The sequence below is a fragment of the Dryobates pubescens genome, chromosome 35 (assembly GCF_014839835.1).
Source record: "Dryobates pubescens isolate bDryPub1 chromosome 35, bDryPub1.pri, whole genome shotgun sequence".
Classification (NCBI taxonomy): Eukaryota; Metazoa; Chordata; class Aves; order Piciformes; family Picidae; genus Dryobates; species Dryobates pubescens.
In genome coordinates, this window is record NC_071646.1 from 3,700,509 (window position 1) to 3,710,457 (window position 9,949).

Genomic DNA, 9,949 nt, shown 5'->3' on the forward strand with positions numbered 1-9,949 from the left:
ACAGAGGCATGGGAGCAGCCCTGGGCACAGCTTTGCTCTTTCTAGACCCACTGTAAGGACACTTGAGGCTGCTCGATCATGGAATTGTGTTGGCTGGAAAAACTCTAAGATCACCAAGTCCAGCCTTCAGCCCATCACCACCATGGCCACTGAACCATGTCCCCAAGTGCCTTGGCCACAGGTTTCTTGAACCCCTCCAGGCATGGAGACTCCACCACCTCCCTGGGCAGCCTGTTCCAATTCCTGACCACTCTTGCAGTCATGAATTTTCCCCTAATATCCAACCTAAGCCTCCTCTGGCACAATCCATGAGGGGGGTCTTGAGGCAGGTCAGGGCTGGGGTGTTTAAAATCACAGAGCAACACAGCACAGTGACCAAGGGAAGGTCACCCCAGTGTGGGCGAAGGGTCTGGTCCTGCCTCCAGTTTCACCGGAGCTGATCCTCTCACGCTGGGCAGCTGTGCCTGCCTGCACCCAGCCTCTGCTGAGTGGTGAGACAGATGCCAAAGAAATGACTCTTCACAGCTCTTCTGCAGGCTTTGGTGGCTTTTTTTTTCCCTCCCCTTGAGTTTCTCCCAGCCTCTGCTGGAGCGTGTGGCAGCATGCTGGGCGAGTGAGCCGACGGGAAGTTGGCTGTCTTGTTCCATGCTCCTGGCTGGGAAACTCTGCAGCTTTGGAGCTGTACAGGTGATAATCCAGGGATGGTTCATTAGGTAGGACATGTAATCAGGTGTTTCCCATTTGCAACTAATCACCCAAAGTGTTCACTCTGACATAATCTATAAAACATCGATCCTGACCCTTCAGGCAGCCAAAAACCACCAACCTCTTTATTGCAGCATTATCTTGAAACCCTTGGTTTTATTTTTAGTTCTCTCTGTGTGTACTTACTCCACCTGCACCTTTTTATTTCCACATCAAATGAAGAAATCCTTTGGCTGAGAAACTGAACCTCGTGAAGTGACATTGTGCAGCCCTTTCAGTGCAGTCTGCAGAGCAGAGCAGGCTCTTGGGACAGTGTGAGGATGAGCAGAGGAATTTTCCTACCAGGAGCTATAGGATTTGCTTTATTTCAGTGCCAAATTAGCATCAGCCCTTTTATCAGCACCAGGATATGTCATAATAAAGCAGCTAGGCTTTGTAAGCCAGGTCTCTTCAATTCCTTTGTTTCTAGCTGGAGAAGATTGCAGTCATAAAAACAAAGGGGAACCATTTTCTCTCCTGGGAACAGATCACCAAGTTCCCATAAGGCAAAACAAAATTATGCAATGAGGCAAGACAATGTCCTGGGCATGTGGAGTCTTGCTGGGTGCTCTCAGCGCTCACATTCCACATGCAGCCTCCGTGCAGGAGAGCAGCACGAAATGGTGGAAGGCTCCACACCAAAACTCCACAGCTGTGCTACAGGAAAAGTGGGGGGAGCCCTCTCCACCCCATCCTGGCAGCAGCACCTCTGCTGGGTGGATGCTGGATGTGACCCAGAAGGAACTTCTGCTCTCAGCAGGTATCAGCTAAGATCAGTCAAGAAATATCACTGGGTGGAAAGCTGATTCTTCATGTGGTGTGTGAAGCTGGGCATGGTGAGATGGAGACTGCAGCACAACTGTTTTATACCACCACAGTGGCCCTGCCTGCTGAAGTCTTCTTTCTGTCAGCTCTAGCTAAGATTCATAGAATCCTAGAATGGTTTGGGTTTGAAAGGGACCTTAGAGATCATCCAGTTCCAAACCCCCTGCCATGGGCAGGGACACCTCCTACCAGCCCAGGTTGCTCAAGGTCTCATTCATCCTGGCCTTGAACACCTCCAGGGAGGGGCATCCACAACCTCCCTGGGCAACCTGTTTTAGTGTCTCACCACCCTCACTGTAAAGAATTTCTTTCTAACCTCCAGCCTAAGTTTCCTCTCCTCAAGAGAAAAATATTGGTGGGTAGATCTCCTGTAGCTCTCCCTGAGGAGCCAGACCTCAAGCTGCTCTGATCTTAGGGCCAGTAGCTGAAGCATTTGCAAAAGGAAGGATCAATAATTATGTTCCATCCTTCTAGGCACAAAGACAGGCAGACAGGAGTCCTCTGCATCATTAGATTTAAATCCACCTTTTTGTTGGAAGAGAGCAGGCTTGGCCATTCTGGTGGCTCTGGTCCTTCCCATCCATCCCCACGCTGCTGCTGTGGTCCCCTTGTCCTCTTGCTCAGGATTCCTCAGTGGAAGCAGCCACTGCCAGGTGCCAACTTACACTGCACTCCTGCACACCTCTCCCTACACATGCACACAGATGCAATACTACTGATAGGTTACTTACTGTGAGTAGATTGAGAGCAAACCCTATTCTTAGAGTGGGGGTTGAGTTGCTGTGCTCTTCTCCAGTATCAAGTTGTAGACTAATTCTTAACAGGTGTTTTTCCAAGTGAGAAACTCTTCTCTCCAACCCAGTGAAAACCAATACCCCCAAACCAGTGAAGAGTTTAAACCTTTCTCAGCTGTGGCACTATGACAATAGGCAGTTTATTGTTTCCTATTAACACTGCTCCAATCCTCTTAAGAGAAGAGTCTTACCTGGATGGCAAGCTGGGTCAGACACTTTAATAACCACAGGTCATCTCTTTCCAGCTGGCACAGAAAATGGTTGGACTTGGAGCATCTGGTGTGAGATGGATAAAAGCCAGCAGCTCCAGTAAGAGAATGGGTTGGGTTGGAAGGGATCCTCAAAGGGCATCCAGTCCAACCTCCCTGCAGTCCAGCAGGGACATCCTCCACTAGATCAGGTTGCTCAGAGCCTTGTCCAGCCTCACCTTCAATATCTCCAGGCATGGGGCCTCAGCAGCCTCCCTGTTGCAGTGTTCCAGCACCCTCATCGTGCAGAACTTGTTCCTAATGTCCAATATAAATCTCTAATTTCAAACCATTGCCCCTTGTCCTATCACTGCAGGCCTTTGGAATCAGTCTCTCTGCAGCTTTTTTGTAGCCCTTTTCAGGCACTGGAAGGCTGCTATTAGGTATCCCTGGAGCCTTTTCTTCTCCAGGCTGACCACCCCCAGCTCCCTCAGCCTGTCCTTGTAGCAGAGGTGCTCCAGCCCCACCTGGGCCCTCTCCATCAGGTCTATGTCCTTCCTGTGTTGAAGGCTCCAGAAATGGACACAGCACTGCAAGTGAGGTCTCACCAGAGCAGAGAGGCAGAATCACCTCTGTTGATCTGCTGGCTTTTGATGCAGTCCAGGCTGCCATTGGGCAGAGCAGCAAAAAGCTTGAAGCAGAGCTGTGTGTTGTGTCTGTAGCAAAAGGAGCAGGCAATGTTCAGTGTTGAGGGTGAGCTGGAGGAGGATTTCAGTGGATAAAGGCACACACAAAAAATTGGAAGGGGATTAAGGGAATGTCAATTCTTAGAATCTAAAGAAATATAGTTCCTGTTGTTCTTCAGACTCACAGTTCAAAGTGAGTTGGAGGGATGTGCAATATTTCTGTCTAGGTGCTTGTGCTAATTGAAGCATTTTTATGCAGGCATTCAGTCAGCTTTATGCCTTAGCAGGTTTTCTGGTGTGCTAATTGTCTGTGCTGATTTTTTTCAGGCTTTGCTGTCTGTGCTTGTTTCTCTGCCCCTGTTTCACTGAAGCACTGGGTAGCCCCTGCTCACAGATACTACATGCCAGTGTTGGAAAATTGCTAGAGAAGCTCACTTGGTCCCTTTTTATTTCTAGGATAAAGGTGAGTGGGGTTGTGCCTTGTGTGGAAAGGGAAGCTCAGCTCCCAGATTCTTCTGTGTGAAGTTATTGATGTGTAGAAGGACCCCCCCCAAGCCCCTGGAGCTCTGCTCCTAAATAGGGCAGAGCTCAGAATGTCTGAAGGTCTCTGTGAGTCACGGCTGGGAAGCTCCTAATGATCTTAGTTATTTTTATTCGTGCCTGATCCCGTGCATTACGCTGCCCTAATGCAGAGCAGCACCTCTGGCATCACCCAGCAAGAGCACACAGCTCTGCTGGGGAAAACTGCAGGACAGAAAGGGCAAGGGGGGAAAAAAAAGTGAACCACAGCAAAACCTCAAATAAGAGCACAGGAGAGCGAGAAGGGAAACCAACCCACAAAAAGACAACAGCAAAGGTGACAAAAGGACAACGCAAGCGGAGGACTTCTGAGGGTTTCCCTCTTGTTCCTTCTGGTTTCAACCTTGCTTGGCAGAGAGGAATGGGACAGCAGTTCACCAACGCCGAGGGGGAGCAAACAGAGATTGATGTGGCTGAATTGCAGGAGTGGTACAAGAAGTTTGTGGTGGAATGCCCCAGTGGGACCCTCTTCATGCACGAGTTCAAGCGGTTCTTCGGGGTCCACGACAACCACGAAGCAGCAGAGTACATTGAGAACATGTTCAGAGCTTTTGATAAGAACGGGGTAAGTGGTCAGGAGTTGCCACAGTGGCTTGGCTAATTAATTGGCTAATAATTGTGCAAGCTGTCTTCTAATTTGGAGGTGTTCTGGTGCAATTCCCACTCCTGTTGCCGTGCTTCGTGAGGCTAAGGTAAGGATGATGGACTTCCTAGGGCAGGGGGAGGAGGAGCAGATGCTGTGCTCCTCTGTAGGAGCTGCTGGGGGTTTACCTTCTGATAAATCTCTGCACAGAACATCCCCTTAAGGGACTAAGGATGGATGAAAAGGCTGAAATTCAGGCTGTCACATTTGGAGGCAGTCTTGATGATCGATTCTCAGGTGGCCAAGGTTGTTACATGGGGGAAAAAAGCCATTATCTGTTGAGCTGGAGGAGGGAATTGTAGCAGAGGAAAGCCCTGCTCAGGCTTGCTGTGCACTGGGGGAAGTTTGTGTGCAGTACCAACAGGTGGCCTGTAACAAAATATTGATATGTAGCCACTGGAAAGTGAAGGAATGCTGAGCAATTCAGACATTCTGGTTTTGATTCCTTTTGCTGTATTTGTCATCAGACACCTGGGAAAAGTGGGCTTTCAGGTTTAGTGGCATACCCGTGTGCTGTGCAAAGCCAGCCCAGGCAGCTGGGCTCTGGCAGCTTGGATCCTCCAAAGAAGTGGCACAGAGCTGCCTTTTCCCATCTTGAAAGGGCAAAGCAGCACTTTAGAATAGAATTAGAGTAGAATTAACCAGGTTGGAAAAGACCTTTGAGATCATTGAGTCCAACGTATTACCCAGCACCACCTAATCAACTAAACCATGGCACCAAGTGCCTCATCCAGGCTCTTAAACACCTCCAGTGATGATGACTCCACCACCTCCCTGGGCAGCACATTCCAATGGCCAGTCTCTCTTTCTGAGAAGAATTTCTTCCTAATATCCAACCTGAACCCCCCCTTGGCACAGCTTGAGACTGTGTCCTCTTGTTCTGGTGCTGGGTGCCTGGGAGAAGAGACCAACCCCCACCTGGCCACAACCTCCCTTCAGGGAGTTGGAGACAGCAAGAAGGTCTCCCCTGAGCCTCCTCTTCTCCAGGCTAAGCAACCCCAGCTCCCTCAGCCTCTCCTCACAGGGCTGTGCTCCAGACCCCTCCCCAGCTTTGTTGCCCTTCTCTGGGCACATTCCAGCAGCTCAACATCTTTCCTAAACTTGCCCAAACAGCTCACCTGTTTTCCTGGAGCTCTTGGCTGTGTTCAAGGGGAGTTGTTTGTTGCTGTTTTATTAACAGAGCTAAAGGGAGGCAGGTCTGTTGGTTCTGATAGACCACTTTCCCTTAAGCTTCCTCTGAAACCAGTGGCAAAGCCACACTGAGGTGGCAACAAAAGCCAGCTTGTGAGAAAGGATAACAAAGCTGTGGGAGATGTGAGCAGGTCAGACCTGTCTCAGGATTTGATGTTGGTAAAACCTGAATTCTTGAGAAAAAACAAACCAAAACAAAACACCAAACCTGAAGCTCCAGGTCTGAATCTTGGCCTCAAGTAGCACCAGAGGAGGTTTAAGTTGGATCTTAGAAGAAACTTCTTCCCTTGAAAGGGTTCTCAAAGGCTGGAACAGGCTCCCCAGGGAGGTGATTGAATCCCCATCCCTGGGAGGCGTTTCAAAGCCACAGAGATGTGGTGCTGAGGGCCATGGTTTAGTCCCAGGCTTGGTAGTGTTAGAGGACGGTTGGACTGGATGAGCTCAAAGGTCTTTTCCAACCAAAATGATTCTGTGAGTGTGTTAATTCTGACATGGAAGCTGTGCAGCAAGGATTGCAGGGCAAACCTCTGCAGGAAAGGTTCCTACTCCTGCTTGGTAGTTTTCCCAATCAGATGGAAAATCTGGGTTTAAGGGATGCTGGTACTTGAATTTAAGAGCAACCAGGATAGGATCCATATGTTTGCTTAAATATGCCCATGGTGTGGAATCTGTTGAGCTGGACCTGGCAGTCTGAAGGCTTATCAGTAACACAGCAACAAAACAAAACCAGCTCCCGGCTGTCTTCACATGCCTGCTGGCTTTGGAAGTGCAGTGGCACAGGTTTTGCTCACAGCTGCTGCAGAGCAGGTCGGTGCTGGGGGTGGGGGATGCACAGCTCAGACCTTCCAGGGGGGTTGCTAACTGGGTCGGGAGGGCTGTAAGGTGGCGAGGGACCCGGTTTAGCCCTGGGGCTGGTGGGGACCTGCAAGAGGGCCATCTGCTGGAGGCTGCCGAGGGAGTCCTCATCCCTGCACTGGCGTTCTCGGGAGGTTGAGCACTCGATGTGAATCCTTTACTGGGGGTGTTCCTGCTGCCCCCTAAACGGTGACATTTGCATTGTAGACTTCCTCAGATGAACCAGGATCAAACAAGGGGGTAGGATGGGAGAAATAAGTGATGGTGTGGTGTTGGTCTCAGCATTGAAGCAGCTGAGATCATTGAAAATGGCAATAACCTTCCCAAACAGTCAGTATCTCCTGCACTGACCCTCCTCTGCCTCCCCATCCATATCACCTCGGGGTATCCACATTTCTGGAGTCCTGGTGGCTGCCCCCTCCTCACTGTCAGATTGCTTTGCTCTGCACTCCTGATGAGCTCATCCTTGGTGCAGAGTGGTGTGGCTGTGGTCTTCAGCTGGTACAAATCTGCTGCGAAGTGGCAACTAACTGCTGCCTGCGTTCCCTTTTGGGCAGCTTCTTATCGGCTGTTCCCTGCTAAGTGCCATTCAGCTGCTGCTTTTGTTTCTCCAGGACAACACCATCGATTTTCTGGAGTATGTGGCTGCCTTGAATCTTGTCTTACGGGGCAAACTGGAACACAAGCTGAGGTGGACATTCAAAGTGTATGACAAGGATGGGAATGGCTGCATAGATAAACCTGAGCTGCTGGAAATTGTTGAGGTGGGTAGGCGTTGCCCAATCGCCCATTTAAGCAATCACAGCTCTTTGGCAATGTAATGATGTATCAGGGTTTGTGATGATCAGGTTTCAAGGCAGCTGGGGATAGTGATGAAGTGAAAATGCTGGTGAAAGGGGTGTGTGCTCAGGGGTTTGGAGCCCGATGTGGTGGCTGAGGGATCACTGATACCCTCTGCAGGCCCCTGCTGAAGCTGTCCAGAAATGCAGCTTCTGGATGCTGTTAAGTTCTCTGTCTCTGCTCTGCCTTTACTTTCAACCTTTTTCACCAAGAGCCATTGCACTGGCCAGTGGAAGTGGGTTTCACCCCATGCCCCTTAGAGGAGCCAAGTTTCCTGCCTGGGTTGCTGGTGAAAACCCCTGAGAGGCACAGATGAGCACAGAAATCCCTTTTGCAGCTCTTTCTTTCTGGGTTTCTGTATGTTCTGCACTTGGCTTTCACTAGGGACTGGAAGGTGTGAGAGCAGGCAGGGGCTTAGCAGAGAGTGGGACGCAGGGCACCTGGGTTCTGGCTTTGGGTGGTTGTGCTGGAGTCAGCCATGCCCCCCTGGTGCTGTGGCCCACCCTTGCAGGGCTCATGAGATGTCATCCCTGGGCAACCAGCATTTTCAGTCTTGGGTGAAAAGCAGTCTTGAAAAGACATCAGCAATGGAGTGTGTGGAAAGTAGGTCGTTTAGGGTGGAAAGTGTCACCAGCTTGTTAGCTGCAGCACCAAGAGTGGGAGCATCTCAGGAACTTGTCCAGGGCAGGTTCAATTATAGTTTTGAGGTCAGCCAGGAATTGGCTGGAGTTGTGTTGGGGCCTTGCTAATCCCCTCTCTGGGAAGTGTTTCAGACAAACCCCTTCAGTCCAAGGTGTAAATGGCAGTTGGCATGGGAGGGGCAGATAACATCTGCCCTTTTCCAGTGGAACAGAAACTATGGGTCATGGGATGTGCTAATATGGATTTGATCTTGCAGCTTAGGCACAAGTTCCCTGGGAGAGGCTAAGTCCAGATGTGCCTGGCCTCAGATGCTAGAAGATCCCATACTTCAAAGTCAGGGGATTTTCCCCTCTGTGAAGCTCTTGCCTTGCTCTTTGCAAAGGAACCCTGAGGCCTGATCAAAACGTGGCAGGAAAGCAGGAGGGCAGCAGCTTCAAAGAGTAACTGAAGCGTTGTGCAGCCTGTGAGAGCTTCAGGTCAGAGGTTTCAGTAAAGGTTGAGTGGAAAATCTTCTTAGAAATGTTAGAACTGCAGCTCTTGGAAAAGACCTTGATGCTGTTGGGAAGATACTGGAGTTCACTGCTCCTCATGTTCCAGCTCCTCTCATAACCTGTGAACTTCTTTTCAGTCCATCTACAAGCTGAAGAAAGTGTGTCGGTCGGAGGTGGAGGAGAGGACCCCCTTGCTCACACCAGAGGAGGTTGTGGACAGGATATTTCAGTTAGTGGATGAGAATGGGGATGGTAAGTGATGCTCAGGTGTCATCAGGTGTTCTCTGTGCTGGGCAGGCCGGCTGGAATCGTGGTTCTCAAGAAACCAGGACCAGTGGGCACACCAGGCTGGGTTCTGGGCTGTTGGATGGAATCAAGAGGGACTTGGTGCAGCAGGATGAAATAACTGTCATGGTCACTGGCATGTAAAACACAGAGAGGTCCCTGCTCAGTCTGGGGTTTTGAGGACACACAGACCTCAGTTTCTAAAAGCCCCAAGTAGCCAGAGTGTAGGTTCTGGTCCCAGCACAAACAGCCTGGGTAAAGCCAGTGGCTCCAGTCAAACTGGAGCTTGCAGGATGAGACTTGCCACCCTGCTGGAGGAGCATGTCTGAGCAGAGGCAGCACTTGGTGCCAGCCAGCAGGATGGGGTAGGTGTGGGTGCACCGGGTGGCAGCTGCCGGTTTGTCTTTCAGTTAGCTGCCCTAAACCCCGGGGTGGGAAATGAAGTATGGCTTTGGTCATATTTATTACCTTGTTCTGTGAGGCTTTTACTTCCTGCCTTCCTCTTCTTGTCTTATCTGCCACGTTTTGTCCTTCTCCTCTCCTACACAGGGCAGTTATCACTTGACGAGTTCATTGATGGGGCCAGGAAGGACAAGTGGGTGATGAAGATGTTGCAAATGGATGTCAACCCCGGGGGCTGGGTCACTGAGCAGAGGAGAAAGAGTGCTTTGTTCTGAGAAAGTTCTGGAAATGTGATGCTGACTACAACTGTGACTTACTCTAGGGTGGTAGTGGCTTTCCTTTTCCATACAACCTCAGCATCCAGGTGAAAACTTCAGTGCTTTAAGAAGCTGTATCACAACCTGAAACCCATCTGCTGCCTGCTGCTGGTACCCAGAGACTATTTTTGGCCCATGAATAAGTCTTTCTGTGTACACAACACTCTGTTTGCCAGCTCTGGTTTTTGGTTACACCCCAAGGAGCAAACTTTGTGTGTGTGTGTGTGTGGCTTCTTGCAGTGGATGCTGGGCAGGGCTTTGTTCTGATGACAGATGGGATTGGGAAGCAAGGACTCCTGACACGGTGGTGCTGTCTCCAGGGCAGATTGGGGTTTGCATCATCCATGCCTGAAGAGACACAAACACATCCAGCCCAAAGGTGGCAGCAGAAGGACCCAAAGGTGGCAGCAGAAGGACCCAAAGCAGCAGCAGAAGAACCCAAGTGACAGCAGAAGAGGTGCTCTGAC

General features: G+C 50.3%; 1 protein-coding gene across 1 annotated transcript; it reads left to right on the plus strand.

The window, feature by feature from the left end:
• The first annotated feature begins 4,148 nt into the window (after positions 1 to 4,148).
• Positions 4,149 to 9,705, plus strand: GUCA1B (guanylate cyclase activator 1B). The gene is made up of 4 exons (XM_009896262.2): positions 4,149 to 4,381; positions 7,120 to 7,269; positions 8,616 to 8,730; positions 9,313 to 9,705. Exons 1-4 carry the CDS (start codon positions 4,178 to 4,180, stop codon positions 9,438 to 9,440), a joined length of 597 nt encoding a protein of 198 aa, XP_009894564.1. The 5' UTR covers positions 4,149 to 4,177; the 3' UTR covers positions 9,441 to 9,705.
• The last annotated feature ends 244 nt before the right edge of the window (positions 9,706 to 9,949 follow it).

Coding starts and splice junctions, on each gene's coding strand:
- GUCA1B (XM_009896262.2), top strand. CDS start 4,178: ATGGGACAGCAGTTCACCAACGCCGAGGGGGAGCAAACAGAGATTGAT. Junction 4,382..7,119: donor GAGCTTTTGATAAGAACGGG/GTAAGTGGTCAG, acceptor TTGTTTCTCCAG/GACAACACCATCGATTTTCT. Junction 8,731..9,312: donor AGTGGATGAGAATGGGGATG/GTAAGTGATGCT, acceptor TCTCCTACACAG/GGCAGTTATCACTTGACGAG.